Raw genomic sequence first — 27,354 nt, forward strand, 5'->3', positions numbered from 1 at the left:
TGGGTATGGAAGCCGTCTCTGAGTAGGGAGAAAGTGGGCATTTAAAACTTAGAATTTGGGAAGATGCTGTGAGCGTTAAGTTAGGCAAAACGAGAGAATCAGAATTTTAAGTATTTGATGGATGTCTGGAGAGGAAAAGGGGAAGGGGAATAGTCTGTGCTTTTTGAATTCCAGATGTATTCTTTCAAAGATCTGGACCTGTGTGTGGGTGGATGGTTGTGCTCTATCTGGGGCTCAGAGTTGTTTGGTAACAAAATGAGCCAAGTAGTGCAAAATGATGAGAGAATCATTTGTGTTCCCCTTAGGATGGGTGGCGCATCGTTATTTAAGTATCCGTGTGAAAGCCACTGCTACATTTATTTCTGTAGCTAAGACTCAGCCTTTACTAACTCACCATCCTAAGAAGCATGTTGCTGCCCTCTTTCCTAGCTAAGAGATTCACAGCGAAGGTAAACGTCTCCAGACTGTGGGACGGTAGTTCAGCCAGGCGGCACATGCTGCTGTGTTTTGGGTTCTGGATAGGGTGTGTCGACAAACTGATGGATGTTGAGGTCTGGTACTGTTCTGTGAAGATCCGTCAGTTGGAACACTCAGCTGAGCAGGTTTTGCTGTGCAACCAGCCTGCAGTAGGGCAAACTTGGAGGAGAAGTTCACAGGCCTAATCCAACATCAGTGCTCTGCAGAAGGATCTTGGTGGTGGTGGTAGGTTGTTTTGTTTTTGTTTTTGTTTTTGCAGCTTAAGGCATTTGCCTCATAGATTCATAGAGAATGTGGTTAGGCAGTACACTGATTTGAAAGGGTTCAGAGAGCTCCTCGCCCCAGTGAATTAACTGATTGCAGTTATGTGCTTAAGCACATCAGTTAAGCATGGATTCAGAGTTATGTGCTTTTAGGCAGTTGCCAAATTGGGAAAGCCACTTATTTTCTGGCATGTTTTATTTTTGTATGTTTTATAATCAGTGAATCAGGTCATGAATAGATTTTCTCCATGAAGGGGTTTTTCTTTTTTCCCAAAATTCTCTACTCAAAGTGAGAGTAAACCACACATGGGCTTCCCAGGCGGCTCAGTGGTAAAGAGTCCGCCTGCCGATGCTATAGAAACAGGAGACACAAGTTTGATTCCTGAGTCAGGAAGATCCCCTGGAGAAGAGAATGGCAACCCACTCCAGTATTCTTGCCTGGAGAATTCCTTGGATAGAGCAGCCTGGCGGGCTACAGTCCATGGGGTTGCAAAGAGTCAGACACAACTGAGCACGTGCACACATGCTCATTTCACATCTTTACTTGTGAGGTTTTTTTTTTTTTTTAATTTCAGAGTCATAGGAAATCTGGATAGTCACCTTTTTCTCCTTCCTTTTTGGGGGCATGTATATGGGGAGGTGTAGAGAGAAGATTTACCTCACTCCCTCAGGGAAACTCTTTAAGTGGAGAGGTGTTGACTCCTTTTATTGCCTCCTTTGGGTCATAAATGATAAATCTCACAATTTATCATTTATGAGATCTAATCAGCATTTTATTGGAGGCTGGTTCAGTGAACAGGTTCTGTTCTCCAATAGCACTGTTAAACTGTAAGAAAGATAATTTTTGACAGGATGTTCTTTCAGGAACTTTGCAAGTACTATATGCCCCATTTGTTGCAGAATATGAAGTATGGCTTTCCCCAGAGAATGATGCCTGCAGATTTTGGTGTATTTTGTTTAATGTTTAGAGTTGCTGATTTCCTCTTTCTCAAAAGGGGAAACCGTTAGTTTTATGTTTAATGATAAGGGGAATTTAGGCCTTTACAGAGGAAACTAACCAAGGGTCTTCTAGAAAAACTTGTGCCTGGAAAACCTAAAATTTGAAATATGTTCCTGATGCACAGTGATTGAATATTGTTGTTTTGGGAGAGGAGATTAGCACAGTGGTCTTTCAAACATTTGAAAGCAGAATTGTTTGCCAAGTGTTGTTATATATAGGACCCAGTTTCCAAATGAGATCGCTCCAACTGAAGAGGGCCACCAGCTGCTCCATCTGCACAGAAGGGCAAATCCTTGTCCACTCCTCTCACTAGCAGGAGGATCAGTGTTTTTCTCCTGACGTACTTCCTCCTCCTTTCTCAGAATTCTGGTGCTGAGCAAAACAAACTTTTGTTGCTGTTAACATTTTATTTACAAGCTTTAGCCCTTTTTGTGCTAAAACTTCATGCATCCATTCTTATAGTGTTTGTCATCCTCTATTTGTCCTTGGTTAAATGTCACACACTTTTCCCCAACTTTTAAATGACCTGCGCATGCATACTTGTTTAGAGTTTAGGGATGAGGCAGAAGTTATATCTTACATACTAACTCTGATTATTCAGCCAGGAGCATCGTATTGAAGAACTGAGGGCTCTTTCCAGGTGGAAAGGTTGAGTCTGCACTTCGTGGGGAGGTGTCTGTGTGTAGTATTGGCAAATATTTGCACATGAGTTCATTTTCTTTTCATATTGGCACTGGTTGTGGTAACAGTCAGTTGCATTTTAGAGTCATCTTCCCTTTTAAAATCTTCCTAAAGTGAAATTGGGTCAATTTCTTGTGAATTCTTTGAAATATATTCCTTTAAAATCTAGGATATGTGTTTATGTTCAAGTCACTCTCTTCTTAGCTGTTACTAAAACAAATAGGGCTAGGTTGGGAAATAGTGTAATAACAACCCTAAATCTTTAGAAGTTTAAAGCAAGATGTTTATTTTATGTTAACACTGGTAGGCTGGGAGCCTTGTCCCACGTTGCCCTCTTCCTGAGACTTGGTTCAACAGTTTGAGTGTTTTCAATCATTGTGGCAGAGACAAAGTGTATCATGACACATACGCATTGACTTTTAAAAGCTTTTGGAAGTTACATGTGATACTTTGCACATTTCATTGGCCAAATCAAGTCATGGCCATATGTAACTCAAGGAAGTGGGGAAGCAGAATTTTAACATGTGTAGAGACCTAGGAACATTTGGACACTCTCCCATTTTTGTGAGTAGATAGTCTCCTTCCTATATGTACTTCAAAGAATGCACCTGCCGATGCAGGAGACCTGGGTTCAATCCCTGGGTCAGGAAGATTCCCTGGAGAAGGAAGTGGCAACCTACTCCAGTCTTCTTTCCTGGGAAGTCCCATGGATAGAGGAGCCTGGCAGGCTACAGTCTATGGGGTCACAAAGAGTCAGGCACGACTTAGTGACTAAACACAACTATATTCTTCTTCCTGTATGTACTTCATCCTTGGCTCTTCCCTGTGGAGATGACTCCTAACTTACATTCAGTCACTGTGTCAAGCTCAAAGTCTGGGATCTCTGAGTATTGCTTAGTAGCCATGATCTCTGGACTTCATAAATTATCCATTTCCCTTACACTGTTGAATTCATAGAGTAGTTGTAGGGACATATAACTACAATACATGTTCTTATGAATAATATTTGAAGAGGAGAAGCATGGAAGACATAAACCAGACACTGAACTGTAGCGATTTGGAACTTTGCTGGATGGATGTTGCTAGAGCTCAAAGTATAAGAAAAATGAAATAAAAAAGCATATCAAATGACTAGTTAACATTTGACTAGCCCACAAATTTACTTTGTGCAATTGCTATAAAAGCTGCTAAACATTTATAATCGATTTCTGTGTTTTTCTCATTATTGTAGACCAGTGCTGCTGCTGCTAAGTTGCTTCAGTCGTGTCTGACTCTGCGACCCCATAAACGGCTGCACACCAGGTTCCTCCGTCCCCGGGATTCTCCAGGCAAGAACACTGGAGTGGGTTGCCATTTCCTTCTCCAATGCATGAAAGTGAAAAGTGAAAGTGAAGTTGCTCAGTCGTGTCTGACTCTTTGGACCCCATGGACTGCAGCCTACCGGGCTCCTCCGTCCATGGGATTTTCCTGGCAAGAGGACTGGAGTGGGGTTCCCATTGCCTTCTCCTGTAGACCAGTGACAAACAGTTAATGTTCTAGCACATGCCCTCGAGCATAGTTCTTTATGGTCCTTGGCTTTGGCTTGCAAGGGTTCCTTTGATTTTTATCATCTTTGGCCACATCTGAGTTGGACTTTGGAGAATATGGCTTTTTTCTGCAGCTGAGCAGTTTTGTCAGTGTTTCCTGTACCCTGCAAAGGTGGGGACTTAGGAATTGTTTTAAGTTTGGAACAGCTAGTCTTTTAGATGGTGGTGCTTCTTTGAGTGCCTTTCTTTTATTTCCTTGTTAAACACAATCAACAGTAACTATCACATACGACTCATCTTGTCTTCCAGCCTCTTCTCTTAGGGCCATAAATAAGTTCTTTAGACACGTGAACCTAGCTACATGCTCATAAATTCATTATGTACTTCTCACTTCCAAATTATTGTAGTGACAGTTACATCAAATGTTTTGTTATTTCTTAACACGAAACATTTGTTGAGGTCCTCTCTCTGTGTTTCCTTGAAGAGAAAGAGTTTCCATGAGTGGTCTTAGAACAGTTTCCTGCTGCTTGGCCCCTGAGCCTATGTGTGGGATTCTTGTTAAGGCAGCACCTCACTTGTAATTTGTATACTGGTGAGGATAAACTAGATTATGCTGCAATAATCCACCCCCTGCCACACCAGTCTCAGTGGTTTAAGACAACAAAGGTTATTTCTTCCTATGTCATATATTCATTGCATACCACCTGGGGGTTCTCTGGGCTGCACCCCATCTGAGACATGTGCTGACAAACAGCCACCATCTGAGTGTTTTCAGGGACTGTGACAGAAGAAGAGAAAGTCAGGCGTATTGTACAGTAGCTGTTAAACTGTTGGTGAGACAGCCTTATGTGCTTATAGTGTTGAAAGAGCAAGGTATATGGAGTTTCAGTTTATCAGCTCTGTTGTAAATTGGAGAACTAAATTGTTTCTCATTACCCCTGAAATGTTAAATTGAAGAGTAAATGGTCTTCATGACCACTGAAATGATAAATGTCTAATTTAGTATGATTTTCTTTCCCTAAGTTTTTCACTCTTTCATCTCTTCATTCTTTACTGAAAAGTTCCACTTCTATCCTTATGAGTAATTCTTGCTACTTTTTTTTCCTGTCTCCTGTTTTGACATAGTGATCTTTTGCTTAAAACATAAGGAATCTATTTGAAATTAAAATTAAAATTCTCACCTATACCTGTTGGTGTAGCTTTACTTTCTAAAAGTACGATGTTTAATATAAAAACTAATTTTCCCAAACTATCGTCTTTGAAATGTAGATAATATATATCAGCAGTAGAAAAGCTTCCTGAAAGAAGAAATTGTTCAAAAGAAATTTGAAAGTAGCGAAAGTATAAGCAGAGAGAACTGACAGTGGACACAGAGGACAGACAGCATGGGAGTAAGTACAGCATGAAAGAAGATGAGAAGATGATATATAGACTAAATCTGCGTTCAGAAGATAGAACTGAATTAAAATATGAGTTGAAAGAGCTATTTGCGTTTCTAAACTGTTTAAATCCATCAAAGATTACTAAATGTATATTTGGAAGGAATGTTCTTAAATAGTTTCAGTAGATATCCTCTAAGGTAGGTGGCCCCAACTTTTTTGGTGCCAGGGACCAGTTTTATGGAAAACAGGTTTTCCATGTATGGGGGTGGGGGGCAGGAAGGGTGGTTTCAAGATGATTCAAATGTATTACATTTATTATGCACTTTGTTTCTATTATTATTATATCAGCTCCACCTCAGATCATCAGGCATTAGATCCCAGAGATTGGGGACCCCTTTGCTAGAGGATTTAAAGTCAAAAGAATGTAGACATATATTTTGGATCTCATTTTCATGTTAGTGGTTTTAATTGCTATTTGGGTATTAATTGTAAATCCACTCTAGGTAGAGAATGACTAAATGCCCTGTTTAAAAAAAGTGGGTTGAATAATGTTTGAGAGTTAATTTTAGAATCTTTAGAAATGACGACTTAACATACACCAGTAAGTGGGGCTTCCCTGATGGTTCAGTGGTAAAGAATCCACCTGCAATGCAGGAGATGCAGGAGACTCAGATTTGATCCCTGAAGTCGAGAAGATCCCCTGGAGGAGGAAATGGCACCCCACTCCGGTATTCTTGCCCAAAGAATTCCACGGAGAGAGGAGTCTAGTGGACTATACAGTTCAGAGGTTCACAAAGAGTCAAACACAGCTGAGCACACACACACACACCAGTAAATAGCTATTAAACACAATATACTTAGTATTGTGTTTTCCAGATATCTTTGATATCTTTTGTATCAAAAATTAATCGTATTATCAAATCAGTGTCATTATACATCATCCCCTCTCACATTTGTACTAGAAGGAAATAGTAAAGTATTACTAAAATCAAACCTGAGATTAGTTTCTTATATTATTCTTTTTACAGATTTTACTTCATTCATTCATTTAACAAATTCCTGGGGCACAACTTTGTCGAATACCTACTCCTGCCAGATATTGTCCTGGGCAACAGAACACAGCAGTGAAGAAAATAGATTCTCCCATCCGTATACAGCCACAGCTGACGATGTCTTCCAGTTTCAGTGTGTTTAGAGCTGGCATCTCTTTTGTCATGATGTGCATTTTTTATACATCTGCGGTAGACTCTCCAGAGCTGAGTCCTCAGAAATTCTTCAGTACATTGCAACCAGGAAAAGCCACCTTAGTTTATTTTTGTCAAGCTGGTAAGTATTTTTTATATTTTAATGTGATTTTTGTGATGTTTCTATTGTTGTTTAATCATTATGCTCAGGGAGAACTCACTGTCAGGATTAATAAAATGTGCTTTAAAGCTGCTACTATGATATGCCTACCTGGGTTCGAATCCTGACTTTGCTTCTTGACCTGTTTTGTGACTGGGGTCAAGTCATTGAATCTCTCCGTGTGTCTTTTTTGTCATCCATAATGAGGAAATAGTGTGTGCTTTATAAATTTGTTGTGATGATTAAGTGACTTAGCTCATGTCCCTAATCCACAGTAAATACTAGGTGAGAATTAGCTATATCATTTCATCGCCATTTCTAAAAGTAAACATTTTGATATTTTTAGCATGAAAATATTTTTAAAGTGTTTTAAAACTTTAGATATAGTAATACTAATGCTTAAGTTTAATACTCTGCTTTAACCATACTATTAATTATACTGAATTAATTAATACAGCCATTGAACATAACTGATCATTGTCATGGTTCTATTAAAATTTCTCATGCCTTAAAAAATACTATTCTTGGAATTAGTAAGTGAAGTGAATTCACATATTTGTTGGCTCCCTTATAGGGCTTCTCTGGTGGCTTAGAAGGTAAAGAGTCTGCCTCCAGTGCAGGAGACCTGGATTCGAACCTCAGGTCTGGAAGATCTCCTGGAGAAGGGAATGGCAACCCACTCCAGTATCCTTGCCTAGAGAATTCCATGGACAGAAGAGCCTGGTAGGCTACAGTCCATAGGGTCACAAAAGTCAGGCACGACTGAGCGACTAATACTTTATTATAATTAGGATTTGAAAATGGTATGTTAAAATCATTTTGAAATTTTTGTACATGTATGTTGTGTATATAATATTAAACTTGGAAAAATAATGACAACTGTTCCATTTAAATTAAACATTTATTTATCTACTTTATGTTTATAAAGCTTTTAAGGTCACAAAATGAAAGCATCTCGTGATAAAAATATTAGACATAAGAATAATGAGGCAATAGGAAATAGGGTACAAAAATATGTAATTTGGTTTGTTTAGTCACTTGTTGTTGCATAGTAGTTGGGCAAACTAATATATTTCTTTTGCAGTTTGCAGCTTTGGGCTTTAATTTTAAAAATTCATTTTTCCTACGGGACAAGTCATAAAACATTCATAAAACATTTCTTATTTTAGAGTCTCCAAGAACTTCTATGTTTCTTGAAGAACTGAATGAGGCTGCTAAACCTCTCCAGGACTATGGAATTTCAGTAGCAAAGGTAAAAACATATTTTTATTAATAGATGATTAGTGACAAACAGTTTACAGCTGTGTGACCTAAGACTGAGTGTCTAAAAATAATGTGTTGTTTCACATCTTTTTCAAACTGGAAAAATATTTTTTCTGTCTTTTTTTCATAAGAATAAGCGGAAGTATAGATGGTTCCAAATTGTTGTACAGATTAGTGCTGATACAGGGGGAAAAACTATTTAAAATTCTTAGATCTTTATTTTGTAAACCATTCTATTGAGGCTATAGTGTCATTTTTTCAGTCTTCTATATAGGCTTTTTTTTATTTTGCCCGAGAAATATGTCATAATAGATATTTATAACTATTAAAACATTTCTATTAGCACAAACTGAGGTACCAGTATTGAAGTTATTGAAGTGTGTGTTTTTGTTTTTTCTTTCATATTCTGTCTTTATAATTGCTTATGTTGTGGTTATCATATTTATTTTTAGAAAAACTTTAAGACAGCCTAATTTGAAATTACATATTTAATTTCTCAAAGTGTTCAAACTTGCTGTGGAGTATTATGGAAAATTTCCAGATGTATCATGGTTTAAATAGCTTCATGAACCTTTCATTTAATTTAAACTAAATTTTGTACCTCGGAAAGTGGAATGATTAATAACCCAGTGATTATTAAATTCTTTCAGATTAGTGTCTCCCTGACTTTCTGTGTACATTTATTCTTTTCTAGTTCATTAACCTTCCTCCTTTGAGAGATGGCTACTGTCTGTCTTGATCCCTGCAGCTTGAGTTCCCAGGGCAGGAAATATAGACAAGTTAACTGACTGTGACTTTTAAAGGGAAACTGTTCACTCTCACCAGAGAACACTTCTGACGCCAAATGTGTGTGTTTTCCACACCAAGCAGTTCTGACACCCACAACCCAGAGTTAGCACAGATGCCTCAGGGGAGGGAACAGTCCCGTGAGACTGCCCTCACTTCAGATCCCAGTCACAGGAAGTGAGAAGATCCCCAGGTTTCCTACGACTTCTGGAGAACTTGGCTACAAATGGGAGTTCTCACAACCCCCTCCTCCGGGTCCATAATTGGCTACCGTGACTCACAGAACTCAGGGAAAGACTTTCTTAACTGTTACGGGCTTCTTATAAAGGATATCTCAGGAACGGCCAGGAGGAAATGCATGGGCAAGATCTGGACGAGTCTCAAGTGCAGGAGCTGGGAAGTGGGGCTGAAAGTCACCACTCTCTAATCTTGCCTTTTGCTGGCAACCAGCCCCCTTCCTGAAGCTCTCTAGGGGCCCCAACTGCCAGTCATTTCATTTGGATACAGACAGACACTCTTATCACTACCAGAGATTCCAAGGCTTTTAGAAACTCTCACATTTGGGGTTAAAAGACTTTAAATATTAGAATAAGAGATACTCCTACCACTCCATCATTCAGGAAATTACAGGGTTTTAGGTGCTTCCTTAAGTGGCTCAGTCAGTAAAGAATATGCCTACAATGCAGGAGACTGTTGCAATGCAGGAGACCTGGGTCAAGAACATCCCCTGGAGGAGGAAATGGCTGTCCACACCAGTATTTTTGCCTGGGAAATCCCGTGGACAGAGGAGCCTGGTGGGATACAGTCCATGAGGTTGTAAGCATCAGACATGACTTAGTAACTAAACCACCATAACCACCACCAGGAGCTCTGTGTCAGGAACGAGGGGTATAGAGACCAAATGTATATTTCTTATTATATCATAGTTATATTCCTTGGAGAAGGAAATGGCAACCCACTGCAGTATTCTTGCCAGAAAAATCCTGTGGACAGAGGAGCCTGATGGTCTGTAGTCCAAAGATCACGAAGAATTGGACACGACTGACTAAGCATGCATGTATATACCTTAAAAATATATATATATTTTTTAAAATGTCAGTTCTCTCTGTATAGCAATCTCAGGATCTCGATTAACTGTGAACCAGTTTATGCTCTAGAATGATAATGGTGCTCAAGCTTTGAATAAAAATTGAGATTTAGAAACAAAATACTAGGTTGGGTTGGTATGACACTTGAAAGGGATAATCATACTGTTTATCTAGCAGTCAGTAAACTGATGACTAGTAACTATGTGTCTGCTAACTGGAGTAGAAAATGAAGGTTCATGCCTAAAGATCACCTTTATGAACTAGCAGTTCATAAATCTTTTACAGTTGAGGACTCTAAGTTATGTGGAAAGGAAACTATGGTGAAAGAGATAGACCTGTCTTGAAAGAGATAAACCTAGACCTCAAGTACCTAGCTCAGTCCCTGGTACATAGTACATACTCAGTACTGTTTATGAGATTCAAACAGGCTTACTATTATTTAGTCTCTTATTGGATTGTAGACTTAAAAAAGATTCACAACCTAAAAGTTGAGAGTAATGTTTTCTTAGGAGGGAATTTTTAGGACTTAAAACCCAGGAGCCAGCACCTCAAGTAACTCTGAGAGAATAGCTCTGAGGAGGTGACAGGAGCAACCAGATTATGTAGAAGTTTTGCAAAAAAGGGCACTAGTCCGAATGTCAAACTGATTGCTGTTAATTAAAGGAAAGCCAGATATCTCAAGTTAAGGAATTTAGTGCTTTTCTGTGTATAGGAATATGCAAGAGTCTGGGCTCACTGAAATCATTCTTTTGATATGTGTACCTTGGTTATCTGGTATCAGTATCCTATATTTTCACATCCCGAGTTTTCTCAGGGCTGACCTTCGGTGGTGGCTGCAATTGCTGATGACCGTGACATCCTTTGTTTACTGATATGGCAGGAAATACTCCATTTCTCAAGATAGAAAAATGACTAAGATCCCAGACTTTTTCTTTGGAGAGTAGATATCCAAAACACATTCACAGACCCTTTTTTTTCTTTTTTTGGGGGGGGGTTACACTGCACACCTTTGGAAATCTTAGCTCCCTGACCAAGGATTGAATCTGGGCCCTTGGCAGTGAAAGTTTGGAGTCCCAACCACTGTACTGCCAGAGAATTCCTGCAGACCATGTTAATAACTGGCAGAACTTGGTCATACAAGAGGTACAAATATAATGCTATAGAGGTTTAAAAGAAAGAAATCTTACATGATTATCGAAGTGGACGTCATATTATGGTATTGGGAAAGACTTCACAAAAAGTAGCATTTTGAGATTGTCTTCAGAAGTTAAGATTTCTTTAGGCAGATGTAGATGAAGAAAACACTAAATTATAAATGGACTAAATGTTCCAGTTAAGAAAACGATTGTCAGGCTGGGAACAATAACCAAACCCAATTGTAAGATATTTAGAAATGGATCTTTAAGGCTTTAGAAACTCTCACAGTAAATGAAGGAAAAATACTATATCATGCAAATAATAACCAAAAGAAAGCTGGTGTGACTATATTACTTTATCAATGTAGATTTAAAAACAAAAAATCCTTTGGGTCATCTTTTTTCTATCATAACCAATCCATTAATAAGTCCTTCAGGTTCTACTTCCCTGGTAGCTCAACTGGTAAAGAATCTGCCTGTAATGCAGGAGACCCCAGTTTCAATTCCTGGGTCAGGAAGATCCGCTGGAGAGGGGACAGGCTACCCACTCCAGTATGCTTGGGCTTCCCTGGTGGCTTAGCTGGTAAAGAATCTTCCTACAATGTGAGAGAGGTGGGTTCAATCCCTGGGTTGGGAAGATCCCCTGGAGAAGGGAAAGGCTGCCCACTTCAGTATTCTGGCCTGGAGAATTCCATGGACTGTACGGTTCATAGGGTTGCAAAGAGTCAGACACGACTGAGTGAGTTTCACTTTCATTCAGGTTCTACTATTAAAATCATGCATATTTGACCACTTCTGATGTCTTCATTTCCAGTATCTTGTCCAAACTTCCTCACTTCTCCTCTGGGAAACCACAACAGCTGCCTGTTTGGTCTTTCTTCTTTCACTTTTGTCTCACCAAACCCTTTTTCACATGTAAGCAAATGTATCAGATCTCAGAAAGGCTTCCCATTATAGTTATGTTAAAATCAAAACTCCTCTTTGGATACTGACTTCCTCTTATCTCACTTTCTGTTCCTCCACCTTCCTCAGTTTGTTCCTGACACTTGCTAGTTGTCTTTTTGTTACTTGAACCTGCTAGATGTGTATTTCCATAAGGCCTTTGCAGGTATTTCCCCTTCATCTCTTTCACATACTTATATATTTGCATGCATCACTCTGTTACTTCAGTTCTTTGTTCACATGTTACCTCCTCAGAGGAGCCTTCTTTGATGACTTACCTAAAACGTTCTGTCATCCACTATCCCTGTAGTAAGTTTTTTTTCCCTTCATAGTACTTACTATTACATATTATTTAGTTTTTAAATGGTCTGTCTCTGCTTTTAGAATATAAGTTCTAAAGAGAAAAATTTTAATTTGGAACCTAACTCTGCTGCCAATGAAGAGAATAGTGACTAGCATATGATAGGTGTTCAAATGTGTTTTGAGTGAATGAAGGGACAAATCTGTTATCATAATATCAACCATCCTCTATGCTCTGACTTAAAAAATTTTTTTTAATTACAGTAAAATTCATGGCTTTTGGTTATGACTATACTCTGACTTTTAATTCTGCTTCTCTATTCCTCATATCTTTTCTGGGTATCAGTTCTCCTTTAGTAACTGTTTAAAAAATAAAACAAATGTGGCTTTTCCACTTGTTAGTGTACTTCCTCGAACTCCATTAAAGTTAACCTGAAAACAAAAACCAAAACAACAAGAAAAACCCATTCAAAAAGAAAACGAAATGCAAATTTAACAAAATCCAAAACAAAATACTAACTGTTCTTCCAACCTTGGTTTTGGTAAGTTATGTTGCTGGCAGCCCACTTGCCCTGTCTGACAGCCTCTTCATTGTCTCTTTTTCCTTCCCCTCTGTGTCCCATTGCTGCATGTTATATGCTCAGTCATCTTAGTTTTACTTTCTGTACTTGTGAAAAGTCTCTTGAATCTCTTCCGACCTTTTCTGCCTTACCTCAGGCCCCCGTCATCCTTGACCTGTGAAAGTGAAAGTGTTAGTCGCTCAATGGTGTCCCACTCCTTGCAACCGTATGGACTGTAGCCTGCCAGGCTCCTCTGTCCATGGGATTCTCCAGACATGAATACTGGAGTGGGTTGCCATGCCCTCCTATAGGGGATCTTCCTGCCCCAGGTATCCAACCCAGTCTCCCACATTGCAGGTGGATTCTTGACAGTTTGAGCCACAGGGAAGCCCTTTGTGACCTGTGGTGGTGGTGGTGTAGTCGCTAAGTTGTATCCGACTCTTGCAACCCCATGGGCTGTAGCCTGCCAGGCTCCTCTGTCTGTGGGATTCTCCAGACAAGAATACTGGAGTGGGTTGCCATTTCCTTCTCCAGAGGATCTTCCTGACCCAGGAATCGAACCCAGGTCTCCGGCATTGCAGGCAGATTCTTTACCGACAGAGCTATGAGGGAAGCTTTGACCTGTACTGGTGTGATAATTCTGTCCGCTGGCTTCCTTGCCTTTGTGCTCTCGTGCCTTCCATTTCATCTGCGTGTTGCTGCCAGGATCATCCTCGTGTTTTTCACAGAGTCCTCATTGTAAGCTATCCAGAGTGTTGTGTCTGCTCTAAAATCATCAGGGACTCAGACTCATTCTTCCTGTTTCACCATCCTTAGCAAGGGTCTCTCGTTTAAGGATGCTTTATGGTCCATGATGACTGCTGCTGCCTACCTATCTTGTTAGGTTTTTTCCTTTGTCAACAAGGAGTGGGAGGACCATGAGTACCAGACAACCCCCCTTTAAGACCCTTCTAGGAATTCCAAACCTGTGACTTCTCCTGACATTATTTAGCGATCCTTAGCTGTTGGGGGAGTCTGGAAAAGTCTTTTAATGGGGGTACTTGCTATTAGTGACATTCTGTTAGTGAAGCAAAAAGAGTGGGATGGATTTGGGTTGGGGAACCAGAAGTATCTGTTATACCTGTGTTCCAGCTACTGAGATGCTCCATGGTTCCAACTTACCATTCGCTTCTCTGTTTCTTGGCTTTTGCCCATGATTTTTTTGTCTTGCCTTTATTGTTTCCTTCCTTTTCTACTTCATTACTTCCTACTTCCTTCATAAGATTGAACTGAATTAGGTATGATTAAATATAACTCTTTGGTATAGAAACCTTTTTCCAGGTTCCTTTCTCTGGGTTACCTCCAGCACTTGAATAAGTGAGAAGTTATTGCATACAAATTGGAAAAAAAAGTAAAATAAGAAATGTGATCTGGAGATACACTGTAGTGTTTAATTTTCCTTTGTGTTTCCCTAACCAAGAAACTCTGCCATTTGCTCTATACTCTTAAGCGTTAAATATAATCTTTTAAAGGTTAATTGTGTCACAGAAGAAACATCCAGATACTGTGGAAGTGAAAAGGATTTGATGAAAGCATATTTATTCAGGTAAACTAGTTTTTTTTCTCGCTGGGATGGGTAAATTTAAAGCTATACCTTGATAATATTCAAGTATACAAAATGTCACGAAGCCAGAAGGAAGCTCTGTGTAGTGGGGATCATATGAAGTTTAGCAAAAAGTCTAAGTAATAGATTTGTTACCTCCACTTTGGCTTCCTAATCTATAGATTAAGGAGAATGATACTTAAGTATCAGGGTTGTTTTGGATATTATATGAGAATCTTACGTAAGCTTTGACTGCAAATGCCTGGTAAGTAAGCACTTAGCATATTTAACGTTCTAAGTAGATATGTCAGGTCAGGTGTGAAATAAATGTCTTACTACTTTATTTTTGAGGGATCTACAGATTTCCAGGTTATAGATTTCTCCATACTGGGGTCTGCTAATCTGAGTCAGCAAGCTCTTGGGATTTGGCCTAGAAGTGGGGAGAGGTCCTTTCTCCTTCAGGGCCTGCTGCTGAGGACCCTTCTTTGTCTCTTCGCTTGCCTCCTTCCCAGCCCATGTGGGGCATCTGTGTAAGCTGTGAGACTGGGAGGCTGGGAGGAAACCTTGCTGGGACTCAGGTTTTTTTCCCAGTCTTTTTGCCAGCCACAGAGCCTAGGCTTTTCAAAGTCAGCCTGTCTGTGAAGTGTGTTTAGTAAGTATTTGAGTGTGTTATGACAGTGTCCTGATATGCGCATTGAACAGTGGATAAGACACAGGTTCTGATATCAAAGAACTTCTAGTCAGTGTGTTAGAGCCACAAGTGAATTAAACGCTAAGGAAATCTTTCTGTAATGCTTTGCAGGGGCAACATAGCGCTGAGAGAATTCCCAACGGATACCTTGTTTGACGTGGATGCTATCGTTGCTCATGTTCTCTTGTAAGTTCAGGGGGCACTTGTTCACTTATTTGTTATTTATGTATTGACTTCATTTTAGACAATCGCAATCCGTCGCAATACTTTAGGGCCTTAACATTATATTTGTAAGCATCAATTTTATACATATTGCTTATCTGTTTTCCCACGTAGTGAAGTGAAAGTTGCTCAGTCTTGTCTGACTCTTTGCGACCTCATATACAGTCCATGGACCTCATATACAGTCCATGGAATTTTCCAGGCTAGGATACTGGGGTGGGTAGCCTTTCCCTTCTCCGGGGGATCTTCCCAACCCAGTAATTGAATTCACATCTCCTGTGTCTCCTGCACTGCAAGCAGATTCTTTACCCGCTGAGCTGTCAGGGAAGCCCTGGGTGAAAGTTTTAAGTTACAGGACATTTTCAACTTCAAAGGTGAAAAATTGTGGTTATCACATGTTCCAGTACTACTATTAGTGAATAGTCTTTAGAAGTCTCTGCTAACCATGAACCCTGAGGCTTGTGGCCTGAAGAGCCAGTTGTAAGTGATAAGAGATGGTCTTTTGAAGAAGGAATTCCAAACAGCTCTTGGGTTGTCCCGAGATAAAGAAGGGATGGCTATCTTGATAGTGGGGATGATAAAAAGTTTAGCAAAAAATTCAAGTCATAGATGTATTAGTTCTCAAGAAGCTTATTCATTTATGCTCTTTTTACAGTGGACACCCAATGTCTATCTTTGACCCAGAAATAAGGGTGAAGAATCAGAGAAGGTTCTTTAAGGGATTGGGGAGGGGATACTAAGGTTGTCTTTGACAAGTTTGACAGCAGATTCTGGAGCAGCAGGTTCACGCTAGCTCCATGACCAAGGTGGCTTTGAAACAATTGGGCAGTAGATGTGGAGAGGCTGCCCGAGCAGGGGGCCCTGTTACCTGAACTGGCGCCTGTGGGGCTTGTATCATTCAATCCTGCTGTGGTGTCCTATTCCTTTGCTGTACAAAGGCTGATATATGGAACACTAATACCACAAATAGAGTATTCCCCAGGGGCCTGCTATGTGCCAGATACTTATAAGGCATTGGAGATGCCAAACAGAATAAGATACAGTTCTGTCTTCTAAGAATTTAGCATTTTGTTACAAAGATATATAAACAGAAGATATTACATAGTAAGGGAAATGGAGCTTCATAAGGACTTAAACGTCAACAGGGTAGAGAATATTTCCTTGGGTCTAGAATGAGGGTGGATATTTGGGAAGAAGCCTTCCTGAAGGAAGGTAGCATTTGGGGTGGGTCTTAAAGGATAAACAGGGGTTTGCTCAGTGAAGAAATGAAAGGTGGAAGAAGCAGAGGGAGCTATCAGCCCAGGCAGGGAGGTCAAGATAGTTTGGAGAGGGTGGTTTTACTGGCGGTTCAAATGCATGGAAAGCAGGAGGTGAGAGCAGAAAAGCTGGCATGGAGTCAATGGAGGGGATCTTTGTTTACCATGTGAAGGAGTTGAGGCTTTGGGGTAGCCAGTGAAGGGTGAGGAGGCCAGCCCTGGGCCACAGTCCTTGTGGGTTCTTCCAGGCCCAATCACAGGCAGCCTCAGGCTTTGTCCAGCAGGCCTCATAGAGGGAAGGTGCCCACTCACATCAGGGTGGGAGCCAGCTCTTTGGGGCCCCTTGGAATGAGATGACTTCTGCACCCAGTGGTCTGGCCTGGAGCTGTTCTGTGGTTGGGGAAGGGAATGGAGCTTATGGAGTTGGTGTCGCTCCTCCCCTTTTGCCTCTTGCACTGTTGCAGTGAGTAAATAAAGGCTTGCTTTTACTTTGACTCTTTGTCCTAATTGACCTGATTGTTCAGCAGAAGGTGGTAGGCAGTAAGAGATGTGATCAGATTAGCACTTAAGAGCTCTTTCTGGTGGGTGAGAGACAAGTCCGTGGGATCCACACACATGTAGACACCATTGTGTGGCCACTGTAGAATCTGGGAAGAATAAAGATAGCAAAGAGGAGGTTTCTTTTTAATGGTGAGGAGGTGAAATTTTCAAGAAATATTTGTTTGGTTGTGTTGGGTCTTAGTTGTGGCACAAGGGGTCTTTGTTGCCTCCCGTGGGATCTTTTGTTAGGGTGCACAGACTTTCTAGTTGTGGAACAGAGGCTTCAGAGTGAGCGGGCTCAATAATTGAGGTGCGTGGGCTTAGTTGCCCGGCAGCCTATGGGACTCAGTTCCCCAATCAGGGATTGAATCCGTATCCCCTGCATTGCGAGGCCAATTCTTAACCACCAGGCCACCAGGAAAACCCTCTGCTGCTGCTGCTGCTAAGTCACTTCAGTTGCGTCCAACTCTGTGCGACCCCATAGATGGCAACCCACCAGGCTCCTCCGTCCCTGGGATTCTCCAGGCAAGAACACTGGAGTGGGTTGCCATTTCCTTCTCCAATGCATGAAAGTTAAAAGTGAAAGTGAAGTCACTCAGTCGTGTCTGACTCTGTGCAACCCCATAGATGGCAGCCCACCAGGCTCCTCTGTCCATGGGATTTTCCAGGCAAGAGGACTGGAGTGGGTTGCCATTGCCTTCTCAGGAAAGCCCTCTAAGAGGTGAAATTAACTGAGTTTGGTAGCGATTAATTTGAATAATCCCTGATCTCTTCTTTTCCTTCCTTCCCTCCTCACTCTACCCCAAATCTGATCTGATCACCATCTGAGATAGGCAAAGGAAGAAGGGCAAGTTTACAGGAAAAAATGAGTCTAGTTTAATAAGTCTTATCTGAGTCTCAAGTAGGCAGTTGTAGGAATTTGCATTCCTGAGGAGTGTTGTTAATGTGGAGGTCATCTAGGGAGCATTCTAGGACAGTACAAACATATAGAGGAAGAAGAAACTGGGCAGAAAAATATCAGGAGAGTAGAATTCCAAAGAGGCAATGTCCTCGTTTTTGTTTAAAATATAAGAAAAATGACTTGTGGAATACAGTATTTTACAAAAATTTTCAGTAACAATATTTAGAATCTTGAAGCACTGTGCTAAATAAATAGTATGCCATATCAGAGCTGTACTTTTTTTTCCTCCACGAGGAAAGAGAATGCCTCCTAAGCCATCATCCTACTTCTTTGTGCTAAAAGCATCAGTGTGAAATACCCAGTTCCTGGCAAGCAGTTCCTCTCTTATACTCTTTTCAGTTGCATACTGTTCATAGAAATGAAACTGAACTAGTTGCTGGATATTTTTTGCCCATTTTTCTATCACATTTTGAACTTTCATTCTTATTAATTTCAAAGTACTTTCTGTATATAAAGGAGATAGAAACTGTACATTTTCCTGTTTGTCATTTATCTTTTGAATTTCCCTATTTTTTTTTTTAATATTATCAGTTCAAATTTCTTTTCTTTTGACTTCTGGATTTTAGTTGTACCAAGGTCTCCCTTTTGCTTTTGTTACAAAGGAATTCACTTAAAAACCTAACAGATTAAAAAAAAAAAAAACCTAACAGATTATTTTTTTAGAGCAGTTTTAGGATTACAGAAAATTGAACAGACAATACAGAGAATTCCTCATTTCTCCTCTGTACTGTTTCCTCTGTTACCATATTACATTGGTGTGGTACCTTTGTTACAGTCGATGAATTGATATTGACACATTATTATTAACCAAAGTGCATGCTTTTTGTCAGGATTCACTCTTTGTTATATAGTTCTATGAGTTTTGACAAATGTGTACTGACATGTATCCATGGTTATTTATCAAACAGTAAGTTTCACAGCCCTAAAAATGCCCTGTACTCCACTTAGTTACCCTTCTCTGCCACTCCCCAGCCTCTGATCTTTTTACTGTATAGTTTTGCCTTTTTGAGGGTCATATAGATGGAACTGTACCCCAGAAAAAGGGCTCAGAGTTTGACAGAAAGCCAAGCTCTGACAGTGACTGCAGCGAAGTAAGGATTTATTGCAGGCCACTGAGCAATTGAGTGGGAGACAAACTTCAGGTCCACTCCAATTTGGTCTCTGAGTTAGGAGCTGGGGGAGAAGAACAGAGAAGCTGGGGTTATTCATTGTCTAGTGACGTTTCTGTGACATTTCTTAGTTGTAGTTTCAGAAGTCAGGATACCTACAGTTTACTAACATCTGGTTGGGTGGACCATGACCCCTGGGTGGGGAGGTCTGATAGCTCATCCTGCCCTGGAGGAAAAAACCCGAGTCTGTATATACCTTAATGATCAGTTATCCATGACAGCAATTTTAGTATGTTAACGGTGTTGTAGACAACAGCAGCTTTAGTCACCTGACTCTGGTGATTACTGTTCAGTTAGCACAGGGCTGAGGTCAGAGGGACAAGAAAGGGAATACAGTTTTGGTTATAGAAGTTAATCATAAAGCTGTCCGGGGGACTTGATTTTAGAGGGAGCTCAGTTCAGAACCATACAACATGTTCCCTTTTCAGATTGGCTGCTGCATACAATTAGCAGTGTGTCTTAAGATTCCTGCATGTCTTTTCATGGCTTGGTAGCTCATTTCTTTTTTTTATTGCTGAGTAATATTCCATTGTACGGATATATCACTGTTTATCTCTTCACCTGTTGAAGGACATCTTGCTTGCTTCCAAGTTTTGGCAGTTATCATTAAAGTTGCTATAAAACTCGTGTGTAGGTTTTCTCTATTGATGTGGTTGGTCAACTCATTTGGGTAAAATCTTTGGGGTGTGATTTCTCGATCATATTTTAAGATTGATTAGGTTTGTAAAAAACTGCCAAACCGTCTCCAAACTGTATCGTTTTGCATTACCACCTACGTTGAATGAGTTCCTGTTGGTACACATCCCCACCAACATTTGGTAATGCTAATTTTCTTCCTTCTTTTTTTTCTTTCTTTTTTAACTTTAGCTATTCTATTAGGTGTGTAGTGGTATCTGATTTTAATTTACAACTTCCTAAGGACATACGATATTGAGTATCTTTTAATATGCTTATTTGACATCTGTATATTTTCTTTGGTGGGGTATCTGCTCAAATCTTTTGCCCATATTGTAAATGTTTTTTTCTTTTTTTTCTCATTGTTGAGTTTAAGAGTTCTTTTATATATTTTGGATACAAGTCCTTTATCAGATATATATATGTTTTGCAAATATTTTCTCCCAGTTTGTGGCTTGTTCTTCATTCTCTTAACAATGTCTTTTGTCAAGCAGAACTTTTTTAATAATAAGGAAATCCAACACTACAGTTTTTTTTCATGGACCGTGCTTTAGGTTGTATCTGAAAATTCATGGCCAAATCCAGGGTAACCAAAATTTTCTTCTGTGTCTTACATTTAGGTCTCTGCTCCATTTTGAGTTATTTTTTGTGAAAGGTGGATAGTCAGTGTCTAGGTGCACTTATTGGCATGTGGATGTCCAGTTGCGTTAGCACCCTGTTTTGAAAAGTCTAGCCTTTTTCCACTAAATTGCTTTTGATCCTTTGTCAAAGATCATATTCTATTTATGTGGGTGTATTTCTTCTCAATGCCTTAATGGTTCATTTTTACATTTAAGTCTTTGCTTTGTTTGGAATTTAACTAGGTAAATGGTATGAGCAATGAATTTAGCTATATAATAATCAGGTGGTTAAATAGTTATCCCAACAGAACTGAGATTAATCTCCGTTTTCAAGATGCCGTTTTTTATACTAAACACATATATATTTGGGCCTACTTTGGACTTTCTGTTTCATTAATCTGTCTTTTTTTTTTCTTTTTCTTTTTTTACTGTTACCTTAATTACCAAGGCTTTATAATATACTGTCTGAAAGATCCTGGACACGACTGAGCGACTAAGCAGAACACAGCACATCTGAAAGATCCAGGTCCCTTCATATTTCTTTTTCTAGAATCACATTTTTATTCTGTTTACATGTGACATTTAAAACTGGGTTGTCCAGTTTCTTCTTCCCCCTCACTAAATCCTACTGGCATTAAATTTATAAGTTATTTTAGGGACACTTGGCATCTTTGAATGAATCTTCCCATCCCAGAACCAGATGTCTTTACATTTATTCAAGTTTTGTATCCTCTAGTAGTGTTTTAATTTTTTCTTTGTATATGCTTGGACAGTAAAATTTATTACTAGGTATTTTATGTCTTCTATTCTTATTGTAAATGGGTTCTTTTCATCCATTATCCTCTAATACATACATACTGATAAATTTGTATGTGATTAGTAATCTGTAGTTATTTATACTTGAAACAGAAAAGATTACGGTTTTAGACAATTTCTTAGTCTCAGAAAATAGAGGAAGAATTGAGTTAGTAAAATCTTAGAATAACAAGTGTAAACTAGGGTAATCCTACACTAAATAGTTATAGAACTGCATATTTTTGAACCATAATGGCCAATTAAATTGTGGGGTTTTTTTGTAGGACATTTAAAATATTCCTAAAACACCAGTTATTAAAAGTATGTTGACTTAATGGTCTATTAAGATTTTTCACACGTTGATTTTTCAGGATATATTAATGAAATAAACCAAGTGTTTAGAGCATAGTAGAGTTCTGTGTGTATAATAAAGGAAGTGTTAGAGTCTAAAACTCTGAAGGGTCTTTGATGTCACCCTCCTTACATATATACATGTAGAAATGCCAAGTCTTCACACACAGCAATAAGAGCCGTCAGAGTGACGTGACAGTACTGGATTGCTTTATCCAGTTCTCCACAGAGCTGCAAGGTGAAAGCTGTATTCTTAACGTCTGTATTTTCAGCAAGGTTTGGAGAAGAGCTTAAATTATGAATCTCCGAGTTTATGTAGGAGCTGGCATATCTACTTTTTCCTTCTAGAGATAGAGCGCTTATCTTTTTCTCTGGAATTTAAGTAAATTGCTTGGGGTGGGAGATAAAGGTTTCTTTCCCTAAATATAAGAGTGTAACTGCAGGAAAGATAAGAAAGATTTTATTACCTTTGAATGGAAGCAGATGGCTCCCGAGCAAAGAAGACAAGATTAAGAGGAGACATTTTCCATCTTTGTGTCCTGTCAGTTTTCATCTTCAGGAGAGCTGGGCTGTACAGGAACACTGAGAAATCTAGGAGAAGTCGTCTTCTAACAGAGGCATATATAATATATATTTACGGCATGGATGCATTTCAGTTCAGTTCAGTCGCTCAGTCACGTCTGACTCTTTGAGACCCCATGGACTGTAGCATGCCAGGCTTCCCTGTCCATCACCCACTCCCGGAACTTGCTCAAACTCATGTCCATTGAGTTGGTGATGCCATCCAGCCGTCTCATCCTCTGTCATCCCCTTCTCCTCCTGCCTTCAGTCTTTCCCAGCGTTAGTGTCTTTTCCACTGAGTCAGTTCTTCACATCAGGTGGCCAGAGTATTGGAGTTTCAGCTTCAGCATCCATTGAATATTCAGGACTGATCTCCTTTAGGATTGACTGATTGGATCTCCTTGCAGTCCAAGGGACTTTCAAGAGTCTTCAGCACCACAGTTCATAAGCATCAATTCTTTGGAACTCAGCTTTCTTTATAGTCCAGCTCTCACATCCATACATAACTACTGGAAAAACTATAGCTTTGACTAGATGGACCTGTGTCAGCAAGGTAATGTCTCTGCTTTTTAATATGTTATCTAGGTTGGTCATAGCTTTTTTTCCAAGGAGCAAGCATCTTTTGATTTCATGGCTACAGTCACCATCTGCAGTGATTTTGGAGCCCAAGAAAATAAAGTCTCTCACTGTTTCCGCTGTTTCCCCATCTATTTGCCATGAAGTGGTAGGACCAGATGCCATGATCTTCATTTTTTGAATGTTGAGGTTTAAGCCAGCTTTTTCACTCTCCTCTTTCACTTTGATCAAGAGGCTCTTCAGTTCTTGTATGCGTTTAGTGTAAATATTTCAAAGTTTCACAAGAAACTGATGATTGGTTTATGGAAATGGGATGGGAAAGCTAGGATGGGAAGAAAGAATTGGAGGTAGACTTTTCACTCTTCAACTTTTCAGATAGTTTTTGAGTCCTACAAAAGTGTTAAAATGTGCAAAATAAATAAAATTTAAAATAGAAATAAGATTATAAATTTAGAGTCTAAAAATTCTTAGCTCTATTTTCTAAAATATACATAGCCAAAAAGTTTGGTAACTGTAAGGAAAATTTCACTTCCCAGCTTTAAGATGTCATTAAGAAAGGTAATATTTAGAAAAAGATACTATTTAGTGTTACTTCACTAAGTAACAGTTAATCTTTATTTATTGATTGAGAAAACCTTATGCAACACTCCTGAGGCAAGTCAGATGGAGATATAGGAGACTGAGGCACTGTAATCTCAAAGGTGGGCTTCCCTGGTGGCTCAGAAGGTAAAGAGTCTAAATGCTAATAAGGCCATTTCCCCCACTAGTTGTTGTTGACGTCTAGAAATCATCACATGATCCAAAAAGGAAAGATTGTCTAGTGCTGTAAAGAAACCCTTAAATCCCACTAACTCTTTATTAAGATGTGCTAATTGATATACTTGGGGCAATATCTAGTCAAATGAAGGTTTCTTTCCTCTTAAGGTTAATATACTACTGACAATAATATGAACTACAAATATTATGGGAATTATTTTCAACTATCATAAATTCTACCAACATTTTATTTTTAACACATTACTGCAGAGCCTGGGTCCTGAGACTTTAGGTGATGTTGCTGTAGAGCCTCTGGGAAGGATCCTACTGGAGGTGTCTTCCTCTAAAACTCCTGATCTGTGCCCAGGCTGGTCCCTTCCTGATAGGTTTTGAGCTGTTGTTAAATCTTTTATTATGTCTATCAGATTTGTTCCTACCCAGTATTGTCACCTGGATTCCTGCTTGATAGTGACATACTGGGAGAAATTGTAATAAAATAATTGCTTGTCTTAGATTTGAATTCCTCACAGCTCTTTGTTAATTTGGTAGTAAATAATATTGTAAGCACACATCCACCTCTATCACCACAAGCATCCTGCTTTGGTAGTAATGGTCGTATGCCCAGAGTGTGTCCTCTTACACACAGTCCTTCTACCAGAGCATGGCATCGTGCGTGACACGTATTATGTGCTCAGAAAATATCGGATTGGTGGAAGAATGAATTGGGAAGCTTCACTTTTTGGTTGTTAAAAATTGGAGGAGCAGAAATCTTATTTTATAAGCCTATAAGATTATTTCTAGTGATAAGAATTTTTTAAGTGGTAAGATAGTTGGAGAATGTATAACATATGACAAAAAGACCAAGACTGATGCTTTGCAGAAGGATCCTACTGGAAGTATCTTCCTCTAAAACTCCTGAACCAGGCTGGTCCCTTCCTGATGTTTTTGAACTTTATTACTTGTTTTCTCAATTCACGTTTCACTGGCTTCAGTTTGTTTTTTTAATTGTATTATTTAGAAAATGCTTTATGAAGTATTTGGGATATTTCATTTTATACATGGATCTGCCTTGTGTAATATACAGTCATCCCTCAGTATTTGAGGGGGACTGGTTTCAGCACCCCCTCGTCCCCTCCCTTTCTGACCCCCTCTCCCTCATACCAGCATCCTCAGATACTCAAGTCCCTTACATGTTAGCATGTAACCTATGCACACCTTCCTGTAAACTTTAAACTTTAAACTTTAAACTGTCATCTCTTAGGTTACTTAGCCCAGTACAGTGTGAATGCTGTGTAAGTAGGTGTCATTACATGGCAAATTCAAGTTTTGCTTTTTTAGAACTTTCTGGAATTATGTTTTTGGAATACTTTCCACTCACAATTGGCTTAATCTGTGAATGCAGAACCCACTGGCCAATTGTAATTAATTTAGATATAGTAACTTGTCTGTCTCTTTCCCCGTGCTGTTGCCCTCTTTTCCTTCTCCCTCTTTTTCTTCATTTTGCTCTACGGGTTTTGGTAAGGCAAAATAGAAGGTAACAGTTACTTTTTATTGGATTTTTAAGAATTTGAATAATGACAGAACATAATAAAAAGTGGGTTTTTTCCTGAAAAAAGGCTGAGCAACCTGCTGCTCTAAAAGCAGGGTAGAGTAGACTCCTGAATTCCCCCTTTTTTCTGACACCCAGTGAATTCTTGACCATATATTTTATGTGCCTAGTGGTTATATTAGGAGAGTCTCAGGAAGAGTATGCCAAGGGAAAGGAAGGTCTTTCTGGGGCAGGAAGAGCCCCCAGGTCAGAGCAGGCTCATGGTGTTTTATCCCTTCTTTGGAGCAGGAAAATCCTAAGACAGATTTCTCCTCCTTGGAACTGGAGTAAAGGAGCACTGGCTTGTGGAATGGATCCTAGAGATCCCAGGTGTCCCTATATTCTGGAAGTTAACATTTAAAAATATATTAAAGTTAGGAAGCCTTTGGGAATAATCCCAGAGATCATGAGATTATGAATGTCATTAATTTTGGTTATCATTACCTCGTGGATCACTCGCTTGCTCAGTCACTCCTTTGTGTCTGACTCTTTGTGACCCGGTGGACTGCAGCACGCCAGGCTTCCCTGTCCATCACCAACTCCCAGAGCTTACTCGAACTCATGTCCATAGAGTTGGTGATGCCATCCAACCATCTCATCCTCTGTCCTCCCCTTCTCCTCCTTCTACCTCATGGATAATGACTCTTTAATAATAATAAGCTTTGGGACTTTAGACAAGATAACCTCTTTAAGCCCCTTGACCTTTTCTGTAAAATGGAGTTAATGCTAGTACTGATCTCAGATGGTTGCCATGAAAATTAAGCAAGACTAAGAGCATGCCTGGGTGTTCTTAGTTATAAACCCCCAAATCTGGGTCTGACTGGCTTATGCAGAAAAGAATTTGGAGAGGATAGAGGGAATCTCAGTCTCACTAGAAGGGCTGGAGAACTGGAGTCAGATTTATGTGGCTCTGAATCAGTCATAGTCATGACACAGAGCTAGTCTCAGGAGGACTGCCGCATCTCTGCTGTCATCAGATGCTACAGCTTGCGTTGCTAGCACTGCGGCTGTCATTAGCAGTGTTGTCATTCCTGCCTTTGAAGCTGACTCTTGCTGCCACTGCTTCTGGAAATAATTCTGCACTGTCCCTGATTCTTTACATCACTGGCTCCCAGTTTAGGATGTCAGACAAGTGATTTTGGGCCATATAGCCTAGCAGCAGGGAACCTGGAAAGGCAAATTTACAAAATGATCAGCTTGTATGAGGGGACTTGGACTTTGCTCACCATGAAGACTTAGAAAACTGGGAATTTCCAAAGCAAGAGAGTCAGTCAATCCCAAACCGATAAATTGCCACTGCTTATAATATACTTAGTACTATGCCTGACAAGTGGGATGTGTCCCCCCAAACACTGGCTTTTATTTATTTATACTTGCCTGTCTTTGAGAAAAAGTTAGATTTCTACTCCTAGGTTTGATTTTTGAAGCAAAAAAAAAAAAAAAAAAAATTGCTACTAGAGCAGTAAAGGTAAATGGATGGATGTAATTCCCAAGCAGAGAATTTACATGGCAGTCCGATTACGTTCACTAGATAGTGCCTGCCAGTGATTCTGAAGTAACTTGAGGGTAATTCTGGTCTTTCTAGCCAAACTGTATAAGCAGCCAGTAACCCAGATTGCCACTGAGACTTTCTTCCTATTTATTAATTGCCTCTCTTTTTACCTGGTTTACCACTTATGAGGGGTCAGTAATAACATGGTTTAGAAAGTTACCGGTAAAGTGTCAGAAAACCTGGGTTTGCAATCTCTACCAATGACTACTGGTATGTCTTGGAGCATGTTACTTAACCCCTGAGATTCTTTCCTCTGTGTGTCTGTATATGTGTTCTTCTGTGTGTGTGTGTGTGTGTGTGTGTGTGTGTGTGTGTGTAACAAGAAATTTCCCAAGAATATCATTGAGGATTTATTTTTTATTTATTTATTTTATTTATTTTTTTTATTAGTTGGAGGCTAATTACTTCACAACATTTCAGTGGGTTTTGTCATACATTGATATGAATCAGCCATAGAGTTACACGTATTCCCCACCCTGATCCCCCCTCCCACCTCCCTCTTCACCCGATTCCTCTGGGTCTTCCCAGTGCACCAGGCCCGAGCACTTGTCTCATGCATCCCACCTGGGCTGGTGATCTGTTTCACCATACATAATATACCTGCTGTTCTTTCGAAATTCATTGAGGATTTAAATGTGCTAAGTCGCTTAGTCATGTCCAACTCTTTGTGACCCTGTGGACCAGAGCCCGCCAGGTTCCTCTGTCCATGGG

The 27,354-nt window shown here is 39.7% G+C and overlaps 1 protein-coding gene across 4 annotated transcripts in view; it reads left to right on the top strand.

The window, feature by feature from the left end:
• TXNDC16 (thioredoxin domain containing 16) overlaps nt 1-27,354 on the top strand; it is an 86,158-nt gene that overhangs the window by 540 nt on the left and 58,264 nt on the right. For 2 of the 4 annotated variants that reach the window (XM_065940585.1, XM_065940586.1), the window contains exons 2-6: nt 3,653-3,763; nt 6,358-6,655; nt 7,843-7,925; nt 14,260-14,333; nt 15,133-15,207. In XM_065940585.1, coding sequence (XP_065796657.1) covers nt 6,499-6,655; nt 7,843-7,925; nt 14,260-14,333; nt 15,133-15,207 — 389 coding nt within the window. In that variant the 5' untranslated portion in view covers nt 3,653-3,763; nt 6,358-6,498. Of the gene's footprint in view, nt 1-3,652; nt 3,764-5,223; nt 5,339-6,357; nt 6,656-7,842; nt 7,926-14,259; nt 14,334-15,132; nt 15,208-27,354 lie in introns of those variants that run through there. The other 2 variants (XM_065940584.1, XM_065940587.1) reach the window with 2 other exon arrangements.

The sequence above is a fragment of the Muntiacus reevesi genome, chromosome 7, assembly GCF_963930625.1.
Source record: "Muntiacus reevesi chromosome 7, mMunRee1.1, whole genome shotgun sequence".
NCBI lineage: Eukaryota > Metazoa > Chordata > Mammalia > Artiodactyla > Cervidae > Muntiacus > Muntiacus reevesi.